Source organism: Salvelinus namaycush, chromosome 35 (genome assembly GCF_016432855.1).
Source record: "Salvelinus namaycush isolate Seneca chromosome 35, SaNama_1.0, whole genome shotgun sequence".
NCBI classification, from domain to species: domain Eukaryota; kingdom Metazoa; phylum Chordata; class Actinopteri; order Salmoniformes; family Salmonidae; genus Salvelinus; species Salvelinus namaycush.
The window spans coordinates 29696065-29714325 of record NC_052341.1 but is presented as its reverse complement, the minus strand read 5'-3'; the positions used below and the strand labels follow the sequence as shown (position 1 = coordinate 29714325).

General features: G+C 46.6%; 1 protein-coding gene and 1 non-coding gene across 3 annotated transcripts; both read left to right on the top strand.

The window, feature by feature from the left end:
• The first annotated feature begins 45 nt into the window (after positions 1-45).
• Positions 46-18199, top strand: heatr1 (HEAT repeat containing 1). Of its 2 annotated transcripts, none has more exons than XM_038975108.1 (43): positions 46-86; positions 367-527; positions 656-872; positions 1055-1196; positions 1322-1423; positions 1532-1672; positions 1817-2028; positions 2173-2306; positions 2421-2631; positions 2834-2951; positions 3110-3313; positions 3403-3491; positions 3591-3802; positions 5148-5269; positions 5496-5690; positions 5875-6031; positions 6509-6657; positions 6917-7109; positions 7376-7548; positions 7700-7870; positions 8062-8304; positions 8549-8680; positions 8770-8873; positions 9022-9168; positions 9286-9404; positions 9510-9631; positions 9866-9994; positions 10437-10655; positions 10848-10977; positions 11745-11908; positions 12091-12143; positions 12309-12432; positions 12583-12723; positions 12807-13105; positions 13315-13465; positions 13588-13746; positions 13839-13973; positions 14048-14152; positions 14327-14495; positions 14728-14882; positions 15064-15222; positions 15429-15537; positions 17636-18199. In XM_038975108.1, the coding sequence occupies exons 2-43, from the start codon at positions 386-388 to the stop codon at positions 17722-17724; spliced, it is 6441 nt and encodes a 2146-aa protein (XP_038831036.1). In that variant the 5' UTR covers positions 46-86; positions 367-385; the 3' UTR covers positions 17725-18199. The 2 variants fall into 2 exon arrangements, with proteins under 2 accessions (XP_038831036.1, XP_038831035.1); XM_038975107.1 differs by having other exon boundaries at positions 5872-6031.
• On the top strand, positions 10186-10316 carry LOC120030111. Its single transcript, XR_005473620.1, has one exon. It is a non-coding gene; the product is annotated as a small nucleolar RNA SNORA14 (small nucleolar RNA).
• Positions 18200-18261: the final 62 nt, after the last annotated feature.

Sequence of the window (18261 nt, the reverse complement as noted above, 5' to 3'; positions counted from 1 at the left end):
GAAATACATGTCGTGAACCGGATTTGAATACCATCAGAGAGGTCAGAGAAAACGCACGTGTGGGAAAGTAGGAGTGCGGATCAGAGGTACAGTAACAACTAACTCTACAATATTAATGTTTGATATCTATCTTATGTTGTGTTTTTAAATCCACAGAAGAATGACCCTAGTAATGTAGTAGCGCATAGCTTCGGGTGTTAAAGCTGGACGTTTATGAACTATGGGCTAGCAGCCGGCAAAAAAAAATGCTAGCTAACAGTTTGGCCACAGATACGAATTTTTGGTTAGCCAACGTTAGCTAACTAGTACTAGAAATATGCAGTACAATGTCTAAGGTAACGTTATAATGATTGCCTTTCCCAACAGATCTTGAGAACCTGACACAATGACATCTTTAGCCCACCAGTTGAAACGCCTGGCCTTGCCACAAAATGACCCCAATCTGCTCACTCGTCGGGAGGTTGCATCCCTACTGTTTGACCCTAAAGATGCTTCCAGTATGGATAGAAGCACCTTCTTTGCACTTGGTATGTTTGACATTGGTCTTCCTGATGACAGTCTTGACTTCACTGTTGCAGCATGTTGTCTTCTAAATGACTACTGTTTAAACTTCTCAGCTGCTCTTCCTGACTATCTCTTTTCTCTTGCATTTTAGGATGCACAGGGCTCGAGGAACTCCTGGGCATCGAGCCTGCATTCAGTGAGTTCCAGGAGACACTCTTCAGCCAAGCCTCAGTGGGCATGGAGCGCAGTGTCCAGTCCAAGGAGGTCAACAAGAAACTGGACGCAGGCATCTCCCTGTTTCTTACACGGCTTTCCCCATATTTTCTACTCAAGCCTGCCCAGAAGTGCATCGAGTGGCTTGTACACAGGTGCCCCCCCCCCATTTTTCTATCTACAGGATATCCCCTCAATCAAGTGTTAGACACATTTTCCTTAAAATGTAAACATAAGTTGCTGTTTACATTGCCTCACTGTATGTAGCCTATTCATATTGAATTTGTTTTATTGACATTGTGTTAATATTGGTTGTTATTCTATGTCATCCTTGCAGGTTCCACATCCACCTGTATAATGTGGACACACTGCTTGCCTGTGTCTTGCCCTATCACGAGACTAAAGTGTTTGTCAGAGTCATTCAGCTCTTTAAGTTAAAAGACCCCACTAACCGATGGAATTGGCTCGAGGGGCTTCAGGTAATTGCTATAGAAGCTAGCTATGATTTATGAGCATAACAACTACTGGAAGTTGATATATTTTGTTGTTACTTTTCATTATAATCAGCATGTCATCAATGATCAATGTGTTGATTTCCTTACAGAAACCAGGAGTTCCTTTGGCCAGAGGAACCCTAATCACTCACTGTTACAAAGACTTGGGCTTCATGGATTTCATCTGCACCCTGGTCACGAAGTCAATCAAGGTAAACCAAATACACTGCCTTATACCTCAATATAGCTTGTATGTATGCTCAGGTATCAAGCACAGTGCCTGATCTTGACCTGTTTTTGTTGGTCTTCTTTTTTTGCAGGGATATTCAGGACATTCTGGCAACTGTGCCCAGCTTCGAGTGATTTTCTCTTTTTATGCCTCCACTATTGTACCGGCTTTGGATGCTGTGGAGAAAGTCTCTGACACAATCATATCCAAGCTGCTGCCTTATGTTCAGAAGGTTAGATACTGCATTTAAGCTTCATAAGAAACCATTCTATTTAGAGGCGTTGACACCGATACAGAAACTTTTTTTATTGAAGTTAAGGAATAAACCATGAGGACACTGTTCAGCTCATGCTGACCATTTCCTTTGTGTCTCCAGGGTCTGAAGTCCTCTTTGACAGACTACAAGGCTGCCACCTACATGATAGTGTGCCAGCTGGCTGTGAAGGTGGTGATGGAGGCCCAGCTGGTGGACATCCTGGCACTGCAGATCAGCAAGTCACTGTGCAAGGAGCCTGTGCTGCCCAAAGAGGGCCTGGGCTGCCTCATCGTCCTCCTGCAGAACCAGAAGGAGGGCACTGTCGGCCCAAAGTGAGTGAAGAAGTGGAATTGGAAGAATGTTACTTTTTGAAACTATTTCATCACTTTGAGTGTGTGTCGTTTTAGGGCATCTTAGGATTGTTTGGTGTTTCTTAATTGGCATTCTCTGTGTTTTATTTAAAAATTCTCCTTTAGATCCTTTGGCCAGCTGTGTGCTGTGACTTCCTTGGTCCCCTCCCTCCAGGCAATGGCTGCAGTTCATGACATCAGTCCCTTATTGCGCTACCTGCTGCCTCACCTGGTTCATGCTGTCGTTACCACCGGCACTGGTGAGTAGCAGTGTATACCTGCATCTGACTCTTTGTTTTTTAACCTGGATGCTTATGTATATTGCCATTGAATCCCTTTAATATGAAAGATAAGTGTTGTCTTGTTTGTAATAGATGAGATGGAGACTGAGGAGCCCTCAGAGAGCAGCCGTCATGGGAACCTGTTTGAGTCTGTCCTTCAAGGCCTTCCACTGTCTGGTGGTCTTGATAACACAGTAGCAAAGATGCTACTTGAGGAATACCTCTCCCAGAGTCGGCTCTCTGCTGAGGGTGTCACTGCCCTCAACCAGCGCTTGCTGCCATTAGTCCGACTATTCGAGTCAAAGTAAGTTGGGCCTTTTCTCTTTAACACTGGCATTCATTGGGTGCTACTTACATCACTGTTGCAATTGCTTCCCTTTCAATTGGTAGTAGCCAAACTGTAGTTATTCTCTCAGCTGCTGAACCACAGTACCCACACTTGTGTCCCCTTTCTTTCCCATTCCATTGTGTGTATATTCATTACACTGACATGTCTGTTGTTGCAGGTACCCAGGTGCTCTGTACATAGTCCTGGAGGGCCATGTGAGTGACCTCTCTAGCGCAGAGGACAAGAACCTCTTCCACCAATTCATCTCCCTGTCCATGAGCAGTGGCAAGTACCAGGTAGGCAGCGGCGCCCTGGCTTAGAAGGTTCTGGGTGAAGGCTGCACTTAGGCAGAGATCTAGTAGATCAGCTCAACATCCTCAAAGCCATTCTGTGTCATTTTGTTTTCTTACACTCCGCTGTCTTTTTATTCTTTTTTCTTTATTTTTTGCTATAGATCCTCGGGGACTCTGACACCTCCCTCGTGTTGAGCCTGAAGCACCCGCTCCCCTCTGTGAGGCACATGGCTGTGGAACACCTGATGGGCATTGTCACCTCAGGACAGGGGGGTTTTGACCAGGCCTTCCTGAAGGAGGCTCTGCTGGAGCGTATGAAGGATGACATCCCAGAGGTGGTGGCTGCAACCTTGAAGGCCCTGGAGGTGACTGGCTGGAACATGAGACTTTCAAGTACATTCATATTGGGAATCGACTAGTGATTAAACCTAACTTATCGTATTTCCCTCCACAGGTCTACGTTGATCGCCTGGATCCAGAGGACACTGTGTCATGTCTCCTCTCACTGCTACAACGTGTAGACCTCTCAAATGCTGGAAACTGGTTAATGCTGTTTTCAGTCCTTTGAAATGCACATCAATTCCCCAAATAGCTCCAGATTCGTAGTGTGATATTGAAATGCTTCCATGTGCTTCCTCATAGGTGTCCAGTGTTGAAGCAGGCAGTGAGGGTTCTGGATGAACCCAGACTGGTTGAAGGGAACTCTGACCTTAAGACTTGTGTCGTCTGGGGTCTTTTGCCCTTTCTTGTGGTCACCTCGGCCCTGCCCGACTCCCCAGACCTCCAGCTGGCCACCTGTGTGGCCCAGTCCACCATCATATCCCAGCACAACCTCACTCAGGGCTGGGCCTATGGTAAACGCATTGGGAAATGGTTTCACAATAAATGTCATTTTTTTGTTTTTGAGAACACTTGCAAACGCTTTACTGAGAATGCTATGGAGGGTACTTTGGTAAATAGAGGGATCATATATACCTGTATACTCTAGCTTGACGCTACTAATCTAAATCAAAATTCAGATTGTTAGGATTGTCTACTTCCAAAGAATAAGAAGGTATGTGTACTATACAGTGCCAGCCAAATATATTGGCACCCTTGCACTTTTGTCTTAAATAATTCCCTATTTCTTCTTAAATAAGTTTAAATTGAGAAAAAAATATTGGTCTCCACGCCTCGTTATTAGATTTTCAACATTGCAGAACCAATTTTATTTTTGTGAACTTAAGTTTACAATTTTTATTTAGAAAATGAAGATAAATGGCATGGACAAAATTATTGGCATCCCGGAGCTAGTACTTTGTTGCACAGCCTTTGACCAAGATAACTGGCAACAAATGCTTCTTGAAGCCATCAATTGAGTTTGCTGCACCTTTCTACTGGCAATTTGGCCCACTCTACAGCAGCAAACTGCCCTTATTGTTCAATGTTTGAGGGGTTCCCTCCACCAACTGTGATTTTCAGCACTTGCCACAGAGTATGGATGTGATTCAGATCTGGACTCTTTGTTGGCCATTCCAGAACAGTCCAGGGTTTCTTGAACCATTCCAATGTGCTTTTGATGTGTGTTTAGGGTTGTTCTGCTGGAAGACCCACAGCCTTCAACAGAGACACAGTCTTTGGACACTTAGGTTCAACATTGCACAACAAAACACCTTATTAATCTTTTGATTTCATGATGTCTTGCACACATTCAAGGCCCCCAGTACCAGAGGCAGCAAAGCAGCCCTGCAGCATTATTGAATCTTCCCTATGTTTGATTGTAGGAAGGGTGTTTGAATGCTTCATTTGGTTGCCGGTAAACAAAGGAAGAACCCACTGTTGAAGGAGACCCAAGAAAGCCTGATTTGAACTTCTTAAAAAACCCACGTAAACGAGCTTAAGTCCTGGGGGAAATGTTCTGTGAACCAATGAAACAAAGAGCTCTTTGGCAATACATATCAGCTGATCTCCATTGAAGGTTGTGGGTCTTCCAGCAGGACGACCTCAAACACGCATCAACCAGTACTCAGGAATGTTTCAAGAAGAAATGCTGGACTGTTCTGGAGTGGCCAGCAAAGAGTCCAGATCTGAATCGCATCAAAAACCTATGGCGAGAGCTAAAAACTTATTTTAGAAGAAATTATTTAAGAAAAGTGGGAGGGTGCCAATATATTGGGCCAGCACTGTAACTACTTCCTATCTCTCCCCTCTGCTCTACAGCGCTCAAGGCCGTGGTGGAGAGGAGTTCTCAGACGGATTTCATTGGGTTGGCCAACCAGCATCTCATCTCAACACTGACCAAGAACCTGTCTAACATGGACCCCTTTTCCAAACGCATTGCTGTGAGTGGATTAGTGAACATTTGAAGGCCTTTCTAAGTCAAGTTCAATTGAATTCCGAGTGCAATGAAAACAAAACGGTGTTCCTTTCCTTAACACTGATCTAGTGATTTTAGAGCTCTTTGCTAACTAGGTTAGGCACTAGGAATTTAGATGAACTTGTTGGGTTGAATGTGAAAGGGTCCCGAGTAAAACAACTCACCCTTCACCTAATTTGCATGTCTGCTAGCTGGAGAAGCTGGCTGGGGTGGTAGCAGTCCAGCGGGGCAGCCTGAGGGAGAGGGCAGCGTTCGTGGTGCTGAGCCAGACCTTACTGCAGAGCCTGGGGGACATGAGTGAGACCCAGCACCTCCACATAGCCCAGAGTGTCTACTCCCTGCTGGAGCCTGCGATACTGGAACTCACCCAGAAAGACATGCCTACGGTGAGAGGGAGTGGCAGTTTGTACAACTACATAAATGACAGAGGTCTCTTGTGATATTTACTTTCTGTCTTTGTAATTATTTATTTTTTATCCTGCGATTCCTTTACCTGCTCTATACTTTTCTGGACTGTTGAAGTCTGTATGAAATGGTTTACCTTATTTTCTTCTGTTGTGTTGCCAGCAGCAGGAGGATGTGTCTCTCTCCTTCTCTGAGGGGCTGGGAGAGTACCTGCAGAGGCTCGGGGCAGGGCAGAGCATGGATACAGAGTATGCTGTGCTGCTGGTGTCACTGCTCAGAGGGCTCATATCCACCCTGAAGTGCCATGACACTTCCTTCAAAGGTAAGTCGATCAAATCCAATTTTATTTGTCACATGCGCCGAATACAACAGGTTTAGAGCTTACCGTGAAATGCTTACATACAAGCCCTTAACCAACAATGTAGTTTTAAGAAAATAGAGTTCAGAAAAGATTTACTAAATAAACAAGTTAAAAAATACATTTTTATTTTTAAGTAAGACAATAAAATAACGAGGCTAAATACAAGGGGGCCCGGTACTGTCAATGTGTGAGGATACAGGTTAGTTGAGGTAATTGAGGTAATATGTACATGTAGGTAGGTGTAAAGTGACTATACATAGATAACAAACAGCGAGTAGCAGCAGTGTTTAAAAAAAAAAAAAAGCAATTGGCTACATATTGTTTTTCATTATGTTTAAGACTCTGCTATCACCAATTATTTTAGCCACTTGGTCACACACTGAGTTAAAAGGAAAGAGGCTGAGAGACTGCTTGCTTCCTGTCTGTGTTGCCTGTCAGGTGAGACATGGTGGAACCCAGAGAAGCTGGACACCAACACTTGCTGCTACCTCCGGTTGCTGTGTCGCCTGTTTGACATCCTCATCACAGGGGCAGGCCAGGGGCACATGGCAGCCAGCTTCAGGGCCCTGATGAAGCTGCTCTTTCAGGTACTGAATCTTGATATGTTGCACAATGGATTTCAGTGCACAGACCGATGCTTCATCTCCACTCGTTGGCGCATCGCTTCACTCGAGGGAAAGTCCAGCATTCCTCTAAGGAGGCTACAATTGAACCCTTATTTAATCATTCAAATGTAAGGTAGTGTTTTTGTGAACGTAGGTAAGACAAGGAAATATCCTGTTTTACTGTCACCCGCCTCACTCTGTCCACATTATTCTATTTCTCAACCCCCTCCAATTGTCCCAGGTCCACCTGAGTGATCCCCTGGAGCTCTTCAAGTTCCTGAGTCTGGTGTGGGGCTACGGCAGTAACCTAGGAGACCAGCTGGACTGTAAGGTCAATGCCATTTTGCAAACCCAGGCCCTCTATGTGGGCAGAGCCCTCCTCAGCGCCCAGCCAGGGAAGACCCTCACACTGCTGGCATCAGGCTCATCACCAGGTAGCCTGGATAATTGTATTTGATGTAGAGTTTGGCGTAGTCTGAAAATTACCATAAGTTGTCTGGGGTGAGAACTGTTCCTACTGTATTGTGGTGTATTAAAGCTTATTGCCTGCTCTTTTTATGACCGTGTAATAAAAACCCACGTCTTAACAATCACACCCTGGTAGGACAACGGAGAAGGTATTAGTGGAGTAACAAGCAAATGGATTGAGTAGTGATGGTGTATTAGTAACAAAGTTCTAAATATGGTTTTCCCTCTATAGTTGTGCTGTCCCTGCTGGCCTGTCTGAGCTCCCCTGTCCGTGAGGTGAGGAGGGCAGCCACAGCCACCCTCCAGACGCTAGCCCAGGTGGATAGCTCTCCCTTCCACCCCATCATAGACAGGCTGCTGAAGACCACCGAGGAGCTCACCACTGGCCCAACTCACCTCAGCCAGGTGAGAGATGCGCACACACATGCATCATTTGTATCCTCAATAAAACGTTGTGTATCAAATATAAATAATACACACTCACGCACATTTATTTAATTTTATATTCACAGTAAATTGTATTATACACACACTATCCAAATGGGTTTTTCTCTAGGCCCTGGGGAAGCTCTATGAGGAGGCTGTAACGGGGACAGGGAAAGGCAAGGCCCGGGACAAGAAGCTGCTGGTGGGGTTGGAGGAGCTGCTGCTGGGTGTCCAGGTGGCCAACTGCCCTGCCTACACTGCCAAGACCATACTGAGGGCTCTGGGAGAAGTCAATGGAGAGGTGAGTGGACAGGGAATGACAACAGAAATTTAAGAAGACCTTGATGGAATGTGAAACCTATTTCCTGACGATGATGTGACCGGATTAGGAGCAACTCTGAAGCCTCTTTTTATATGAAAACTCTTATCTGGGCATTTGAGTTTTTGTAAAGCCATATTTTATATCCCTGTCTCTTTTCCTTCTCCTCTTAGTCTGTGTTGTCTGTCCTAATGCCTGTCCTGGAGCGCCTGCTGGAGCAGAGCGGGCCGGAGAACCCCACTGTCCTAAAGGACGAGGCCCTGCTCATGCAGCTGGTCCTGGGGAAGTACAACGAGCAGGCAGCCCCCCTCCTGGTGAAGGACCAGGACTGTCTGGAGCTCTTCATCAAGGCCCTGGGCGCGGTGTCTAAGCCCTACCCTGATATCCCCTGCTTTCAGATCATCGCCCTGGAACAGGTACGCTACTGTAGCAGCACGGCGCTCCCTGACTGAGATCCATACGATCATACTCTGGGAGGATGCAAAGGCTGTATGCTACTCATTTCTGTGCTGTCAAAATACTGGCCGATTGCCTGGGTCATCTTCAGTGGGCACAAAACTTTTAAATGTTTTGAAACTTCTACAATGACAACCCTCATTTTCCATCTACCTTTTCATAGTGTTTGCTCCTACTGAACATGACCCTGTTGTTTGTTCTCAGATCACCAAGGTGTTCTACTCAGCCCTCGGAGATGAGAAGGTCCAGCAGAGGCTCCTGGGGGTGATGTTTGACTTGCTGGTGGAGAGCACGAGTCCTGTCTGTGCCCAGACCATCAGCAGTGTCTTTAAAGGGGTGAGGAGGAACCTCTGCATACTGTATCTACAGGGAAGCCATCATTCACTACCACCACACAAGATGCTAACGCTATCCTCTCACTGTAGATTGCTGTGGACGGCGAGCTAGTGGCTAACGAGCTAGCCCCAGCAGAGAAGCCCAAAGTCACCGTGTCAGTACAGCAGACCCGCAGGAGCAAGATGCTGCAGAGGTGAGGAACATCTACTCTAAACTGGCCTACATTTGATTACAATAAGCCGTAGACTAGATTCAATCACCTCATTGGTTACAATGCAATTTGACCTGGAGCCACTATGATGGACTTGACTTGAGCCACTGTGTTTCTGTGCTTTATATAGGAAGGCCCAGGACACTCCTCAGGCAGTGCCAATAGAGGGCGCCGTGTCCTGGCAGAGGGTGACTCTCATCCTGGAGCTGCTGCAGCACAAGAAGAAGCTGAAGAGGCCACAGACGCTGGTGCCCGCTCTCTTCAGCCTGCTCTCCAGGTACAACCAGCTGCACACTCTCTGAGCCTCAGCCTGACCAAGGCCAACCGCTTATCTACACCAGTGCACTATTTAGTATGCGCTGCAAAAACACGTTGTTCCTCTCTGGCCACTCAGGTGTCTGGAGACGTCCACCGTGGAGCGAGGCAACCTAGAGTACACCAAGCAGCTTATCCTCGGCTGCCTGCTCAACGTCTGCCAGAAGCTCTCCCCTGACGGAGGACCCGTCGGCAAAGGTGAGAAGACTAAATACTTTTTTTTTTTTTTTTTGCCCAGAGGCACCCTTCATGCTTCTCTAAAATGTGTGTGTGTGACTGACTATGTTTTTCCTCCACACTCAGATGTGCTGGATGAGGACAAGTTCAACGTGGAGGTTGTGGTGCAGTGTGTGAGGATGTCCGACATGCCCCAGACCCACCATCATGCCCTGCTCCTTCTGGGAAGCGTGGCTGGCATCTTCCCTGTGAGTGCTGTACACAGTCATCTCTCAGCCATCTCAAAGGCAGTCTCTCGTTCGTCACACAACCATATCTCAATTGTCACACAACCATTTCTCAGCCGTCACGGAATGAATCTCTCGAAGAACCATCTCGCAACCATCACAGAGCCGTCTGTAAACCATCAGAAATTGTTTCCAATCTAAAGTGTGTTTCCAATTACCTTTGACCCCCCCCCCCCACCTTCTATTCTTTCCCAGGAGAAAGTCCTGCACAACATCATGCCCATCTTCACCTTCATGGGCGCCAACATCATGCGTCTGGACGACACCTACAGCTTTCAGGTCATCAACAAGACCGTGCGGACGGTCATCCCTGCCCTCATCAAGGTGAGTCCACCAACAAGCGGTCAGTGACGTAGGATCGCTTTGGCCTGGCCATTGTCTCACTTTCACTCATCTAATATGCTATGAATGTGAATAATACCTAATTTGTTGTTTTGGTTGGCATTACATGAACACTGGAGATGTGGGTGGTAAATGCCTATCAAAAACAAATGTTAATCAAAAACAAATGTCTTGTGCATTCTTGTAAACCCCCTAGTTGCTAATGTTAGCTTCTGGGACAAGAAAGGATGCTAGATCAAACTAGAGATCCAAAGCTGAGGGCCATGTGTCAGTGGCTCTTGGTTATTTCAGCTCTAGGACATTCATCACAGGGGCTATGACGTCAGTTGTCTCTTTTTAAAGGATGTTTAAGTGTTGTGTGAGCAACCTGCAAACTGGTTTCCCACTTTTCAGAAAAACACATGTCTGTTTTGCTTGTTTCTAGGCCAATGAGAGTGGCGACGGCGAGTCAACCGCTCACATGGAGGCGGTGGTGACGCGCATCGTGCACGTGTTTGCCGACGCGCTGCCCCACGTGCCCGAGCACCGCCGCCTGCCCATCCTGTCCCAGCTGATGACCACCCTGGGGCCTTCCCGCTTCCTCTGGGTCCTACTGCTGCTCCTGTTCAAGCAGCACGTTACCCAGACCAACGCCACAGATAAGGTAGGCCGTGAGAAAAGCTTGACTGAAATATCAACGCAATGGGATATGCTACTTAAAAAGGTGTGCGCACGTGTTTTTAGAAGGTATGTCTATGGCCTCTGTTGACGAGTGTCTTTGGAATTTGCTCTAGGTTTTATGCGCAAAATCTTCAGGAAACGCTCTAAGCCGCCATGTTTGTCCGTCTCTTCTCAGGATGCTGCGTTGGAGAGGGACGTGGAGTTCTGGATCTCAGTGTGCTGTGAGTTTGAGGTGGAGGAACAGCTCGTCTCTCTCATAAAGATCCTGAAGTATCTCATGGCGCTGCCGCAGGACAAAGAGGACGGTGAGAAACTCAACAAACAGTCTGTTGTGAAGGCTGGGAGTGCTGTGTAACAAAGCTAACATCAAACAGTCTGTTGGGAAGGCTGGGAGTGCTGTGTAACAAAGCTAACATCAAACAGTCTGTTGTGAAGGCTGGGAGTGCTGTGTAACAAAGCTAACATCAAACAGTCTGTTGTGAAGGCTGGGAGTGCTGTGTAACAAAGCTAACATCAAACAGTCTGTTGGGAAGGCTGGGAGTGCTGTGTAACAAAGCTAACATCAAACAGTCTGTTGTGAAGGCTGGGAGTGCTGTGTAACAAAGCTAACATCAAACAGTCTGTTGGGAAGGCTGGGAGTGCTGTGTAACAAAGCTAACATCAAACAGTCTGTTGGGAAGGCTGGGAGTGCTGTGTAACAAAGCTAACATCAAACAGTCTGTTGGGAAGGCTGGGAGTGCTGTGTAACAAAGCTAACATCAAACAGTCTGTTGTGAAGGCTGGGAGTGCTGTGTAACAAAGCTAACATCAAACAGTCTGTTGTGAAGGCTGGGAGTGCTGTGTAACAAAGCTAACATCAAACAGTCTGTTGTGAAGGCTGGGAGTGCTGTGTAACAAAGCTAACATCAAACAGTCTGTTGGGAAGGCTGGGAGTGCTGTGTAACAAAGCTAACATCAAACAGTCTGTTGGGAAGGCTGGCAGTGCTGTGTAACAAAGCTAACATCAAGACAGATGCTCTTTAGGGACCGGTTTTATTGTTTTTACACCGTACTCCATTTTTGTTTTGTGCAGGACCTGTGAAGAGGCCAACACGTGGCAGGGGAGCCGGGAAGGAGACGGCAGAGGAGCTGATCTTCAGCATGGAGGCCCACAGCAGCAAAGAGCTGCGCCACTTCAAGTTCCTCTCGGTCTCCTTCATGGCCCAACTCTTGGCTGCCAGCAGCTTTGTGGGAATGGTAATATAACTGTAGCCTGGTTCCCGGATTTGTTTGTGCCGTCTTGCCAATACTATTAGCAAGATCGAGTTGACACCATTGGCAAGACAGCAAAAGCAGATCTGGGAAAAGGCTATGTAACTCAAGTTTAACGTCTGTCATGTATCAGTGTACTTTGTTAAACGTGTGTGTGTGTCTTCCAGATTGCGGCGTACGGTGACATCGTGGAGGATTCTCTGCAGAAGCTACAGCAAAGGTGAGGCTTATTTAGACTAACCAACCATGTGGCGCAAGGAATTGGTGATTTAAAAAGAATAATAATAAAAAAATGTTTAAATTGTGTTTTCAATTTGTTTGACTGTAAGATAAAAAGCACATCTTAAAATGTTATAAATGATCCCTGTATCATAATGTTGTTTAGTCTTCTGGAGGAGATCCTTTGCTACATCCACACTGTGGCTCGCTGTGTGGAGGAGAACACTGACAAACCAACTGGCAAGTTCTGGAGAGCTCTCCTCAATAAGGCCTACGATGTCCTGGACAAAGTAAGTCTGCCACAGAGATGGAAAGATGTGTACTCTACTCAGTCATAGAAAATAAAGGCAAACCAAGGTTGTTACAATATTAAGAAAAAAAACAGCCAGGTTTCCACTGTGAGGTCCTACATTCATTTTTTTCTGTGTTTTGATCGCCAGGTGAACGCCCTGTTGCCCACGGATACGTTCATCACGGTGATGCGAGGCCTGATGGGTAACCAACTGCCGTCTGTGAGGCGGAAGGCTATGGAGCTGCTCAACAACAAGCTGCAGCAGAAAACCCAGTGGCAGGAGGAGCAGGTTAGTACACAGACTGGGGATATTATGTGTGTGTATGTTTTGCGTAGTTGGGGGTAGTCCTGACCTTTGACCTCTCGTCCCAGGTGACAGTGCTTCTGGACCTGACAGGCGACCTGCTGGCAATTGTGGGACGTGGTCACGGCAAGGTCAAAGTCATGGAGGAGGAGCTGGCCATCAACAGGCAGACAGCCCTCTACAGCCTCAAGCTGCTGTGCCGCAGTTTTGGCTCGGACCATAAGGAGGCATTTGTACCGGTGCTAAACCGGGCAGTGGAGATAGTGGTGTCACCAGAGGAGGAGAAGAACGTGATGGGCAGTGCCCTACTTTGTATCGCTGAGGTTGCCAGCACTCTGAAGGCCCTCGCCATCCCACAGCTGCCCAGGTACACAGTCTACGCTTCTGTGTCCACAGTAGATACGGGCAGCGTAGTTCACAGTCCAGTGCATTTGTTCAATCAATTACTCATATTTTAATATTTTCCTATGAACACTTTTTTATAGTACACAAATATATACAAATAGTATAACTTAGGTCAACTGTCACTAATGTGGTGTCAGAAGTTTGACTCGAGTCCCCTCCTCGTGTTGTCAGGCTGATGCCGGCGGTGCTGCTGTCTCTAACCGAGAGAAAGGTGTTGTTGTCTAATGAGCTCTACATGTTGAGTGCCGTCACAGCTCTGCACCGCGTCACTGAGACCCTGCCTCACTTCATCAGTCCCTACCTGCAGGACACACTGCTTCAGGTAACTTCTACTATTCCGATACACAAACGTTCATCTGGTTTCTAACATAATAAACGCATAGTAAACATATACTACATCGAATGGGACCCTGTCATACTGAAATTATGTAACGTGTCCCCCAGGTGGCTCGACTGACGCGGGTGGCAAAGAAGGCCACCACCACCCCACAGCTGGCCGTGCGACTGGCCTCCCTCAGTACCACTGTGGCCACCAAAGTGCCCCCCAGGGTCCTGCTGCCCACCCTCACCAAGTGCTACAGCAAGATGGTGAACTCCAAACAGGTAGGTGGTGAATTACCTGTGATATGTGAGGAAATAAATAATGTTCATATTGTGTGGTCAAGCATTGAGTGTTTCTCCTTTCATTTTCACAGAGCCAGCTGGGTCCCCTGATGAGCATCTTGAAGGAGCACATTGGTCACATGGAGAAGGATCAGCTGACCTCCCACCAATCAGAGCTTACGTCCTTCTTCCTAATTGCGCTGGACTTCCGGGCCCAACACTGCCAAGTATGTCTCTCTCTCTCTGTTGCACTCATAACGGTTTGAATGACACTCGCTAAATTCTTTGTTTTTGTCTGCAGGGTGATCTGGAGAAGACCAAGGAGATTGAGGGCTATGTGATCGACTGTCTCCTGGCCATGGTTATGAAGCTATCTGAAGTCACCTTCAGGCCCCTGTTCTTCAGAGTAAGCGTCATTACTTGAGAATCGACGCTGTCCTACTTCAGTTGTTTTGTGTGTTCCTTGTTTTTTTTAAATGAGATGGTACCCTAATTCCCAAAGCACACTTATCTCCCAGTATTAGTCCAAATGTAATCACTTGAAGAGTCATGGTGCTTAACTGTGTTTATGCCCATGCAGCTCTTTGATTGGTGCAAGACTGAGAGCGTAGCCAAGGACCGCCTGCTGACCTTCTACCGCCTGTCGGACAGCATCGCAGACAGGCTCAAGGGGCTCTTTGTCCTGTTTGCCGGTCACCTGGTCAAGCCCTTCTCTGACCTGCTCCGTCAGACCAACCTAACAAAGACAGGTGGGTCCTCTCACTCTCTTATTTATATATATATTGTCTATGAATCTAAGATGAAGTGTCTGGATTAGTTTGGCTTTGCTGGAAAACAAGGTCGTGTTTGATGGGAATTTGCCCATTTCTGGTTCACTGCTGGTTTCGAGTCACGTGAATGATTAACGCAAGGCACTCCGGGAAGTATTTGGAAGTCTTTTGCTTGTTTTCCCTCCTTTAATCCACTCCTTCCCTCATTCAGATGAAGCCTTCTTTGACACGGAGCACAGCATTGAGAAGCGTTGCCTGCTGCTGGAGTACATACTGGACTGCCTCCATAAGATCTGCCTGTACGACACGCAGCGTTTCGTCAGCAAGGAGAGAGCCGACTCCCTCATGACCCCTCTGGTCGATCAGGTCAGCCTCACCCCTCTCTCACATCACTATAACAAAGGATTCATCCACAGAAATGGCAAGCTTTACAACTGAGGGACTTCCTAATATGGATGCCGTTTGCCTTTTCCTTATGCCCTATTCTTGTGGTCCCCTGTTCTCCCCTATAGCAGTGGTGTATAAATGTCTGCCTGTTTGTGTGTAGTTGGAGAACACCCTGGGTGGAGAGGAGGTTTACCAGGCCAGAGTCACCAAGCACCTGGTGCCGTGCGTGGGCCAGTTCTGCGTTGCCGTGGGTGACGACACTCTGTGGAAGACCCTCAACTACCAGATCCTGCTGAAGACGCGACACAGCTCTTCCAAGGTGAGGCGTTTGAGAAGTGTGAAGAAGTTGGATTGGATTTCCAACCTAGAACCAACAGACATGGGATTCAAGTAATCATTAAGACTGTAGTTAGCTGGTGTGTTAGTGCTGGGTCAGCTCAAAAACCCTGCCCACCTGCAGCTCTCCAGGACCACGAGTGATCATCCAGTGACTGAAATAAAGGCCTGTTGTTCCCCCCCCATCAGGTGCGTTTCTCTGCCCTGCTGATGCTGCTGGAGCTGGCTTCTAAGCTGAGGGAGAACTACATGGTCCTTCTACCAGAGACCATCCCCTTCCTGGCTGAACTCATGGAGGGTAGGTTCACTGTCTCATCACTTCTTTTTCTCCACACTTTTCTCTTTCTGCTACTACAATGTTTCTGTAATGTTAGCATATTTGAGACATGTCTGTCTGTCTGTCCCCCCCCCTCTGTAGCAGAGTACATTCCATTTAAGCATATCTGGAAACCTCTTCGAATAAGCATTGTTTATTATATTCTGTCATTTTTAAAGCAAACGGTTCCTCTGCATATTTATTTTCTGCTTGTAGCTAAAAAGGAGCGATGCTTATAAATGTATGGCGTTTCCTCCAGCACATTGGTGCGGCTGGCTTCCGGGTTAAGCGAGCATTGTGTCAAGAAGTAGTGCGGCTTGGCTGGGTCGTGTTTCAGAGGACGCACTGCTCTCGGCCTCTGCCGAGTCCGTACGGGAGTTGCAGCGATGGGACAAGACTGTAACTACCAATTGGAAACCACAAAATTGGGGAGAAAAAGGGGTAAAAAAATATAAATAAAATAGGAAGAAACACACCTGTCAATATAAGGTCCCACAGTTGACAGTGCATGTCAGAGCAGAAACTATACCATGAAGTCCAAGGAACTGTCCATAGATCTTCGAGATATATGCATCAACACAATTATATCTGGGAAGGGTATAAAACAATTTCTAAAGTGTTGAAAGTTTCCAAGAGCACAATGGTTTCCATTATTGGGAAATTTAAAAAAAATGTGGAACTACCCAGACTCTGCGTAGAGCTGGCCGTCTGATAAAACTGAGCAACCGAGCAAGAAAGACCTTGGTCAGGGAGATGACCAAGAACCCAATGATTATTCTGACAGAACTACAGAGTTCCTTGGCTGAGGTGGGAGAACTTGCCAGAAGGACAACGGTCTTACAGCGCTTCACTAATCTGGGCTTTATGGGAGAGTGGTCAGACTGAAGCCACTCCTAAGAAAAAGGCACATGACGGTACACCTTCAGTTTGCAAATGGCACATGAAAGACCGAGCATAAGGCAAAAGATTCTGTGGTCTGTTGAGACAATGTTACTCTTTGGCCTGAATGCAAAGCGCTATGTTTGGAGAAAACCAGGCACAGCTCATCACCCGTCTAACACCATCCCTACCGTGAAGCATGGTGGTGGCAGCATCATGCTATGGGGATGCTTTTCATCAGCAGGGGCTGGGAGACTGGTAAGGATGGAGGGGAACAATGAATGGAGCCAAATACAGGCAAATCTTTGAGAACCTGCTTCAGCGTGCAAATGACCATAGACCGGGGCGGGGGGGCATAGATTCATGTTCCAACAGGACAATGACCCCAAGCATACAGCCAAAGCAATATGGAATGGCGTCAGAAGAACAATGTGAAACTCCTTGTGGTCCAGCCAAAGCCCAGAAAATCAGTGGAAAGACTTGAAGATTGCTGTTCACCGCCGCTCCCCATCTAATTTAACAGAACTTGTGAAAATTTGCAAGGGAGAAATTATCCAAATCCAGATGTGCAAAGCTGATACAGACATAGCCAAGATGACTCAAAGCTGTAATCGAGACCAAAGGTGCTTCTACAAGGTATCTGGTGTGTGAATACTTGGGCGGCAGGTAGCCTAGCGGTTAAGAGTGTTGGGCCAGTAACCGACAAGCCGCTGGTTTGAATCCCCGAGCGGACAAGGTGAAAATCTGTTGTTCTGCCCTTGAGCACAGCAGTTAACCCCCAACAACAACTGCTTTCTGGGTGCCGATGATGTGGGCGTCGATTTAAGGCAGCCCCTCACACTTCTCTGAGAGGTTGGGTTAAATGCGGATCACTCATTTTGTTTGAACGCTTTCAGTTGTGCAACTGACTAGGTGTATCCCCTTTCCCTAACTTATGTAAATGAGATTTCTTTATTTAATATTCAATAAATCTGCAAACATCACCTTAAGATGGGGGTATTGTGTGTAGATGGATGAGAAACAATTAAACCATTTTTAATTCAGGCTGTAACAACAAAAATGTGGAATAAATTAAGGGGTATGAATCTTTTCTGAAGGCCCTGTAAATATTGATGTGTTTAGGGTAGTTGGCGAATTTGGTCGATGGCCACCAATTTGTGACTTCCCTGCTTACCACTGTGTGTGTTTTACTCCGTTACAGACGAATGCGAGGAGGTGGAGCATCAAGTACAGAAGGTGATCCACGAGATGGAGACCATCTTGGGAGAGCCTCTTCAGAGTTACTTCTAACCTGCGTCCCACTTCCACCTCTTCACCACCATATAAGGGCCCAGATTGACACGTAGCCCACTACGTCCCCCTATCAGAAGGCTGAGCCTCAGCCCCTCTCCCCCAGCTTAGACATTAACTGTTTCTCAGAACCATGCAACAATCAAAATAAAGATGGGAGACACTGGAGGTTAACCTTTGTTTGCATGTATCTCTGGTCAGTTGGATACCTGGTACATATAGGATGGCGCTCTAGCAGTAAGAAGAAATGATCAGCCCAAAATGTATCCTGTGTGAATTCAAAAATGTATTAATTTTGTTAGGCTATTGCTGTTGTCTTTTCCCTTTTTGGGAGGTGTTCTGAAAAACTTCTGGGAACTTTTTAAGTCTTGGTTTTGTTACATTGTATGACAATGTAATATGTACATTTTGAAATAATACATTTGTAAACTAACTCTTCATTGTAATACATTTTGAATAAAGGCTTTTGAAACTACTTACTGCTGAATATGAAGGAACCTGAATCTGTCATGAGTCATTCCATGTTATGGAATATTC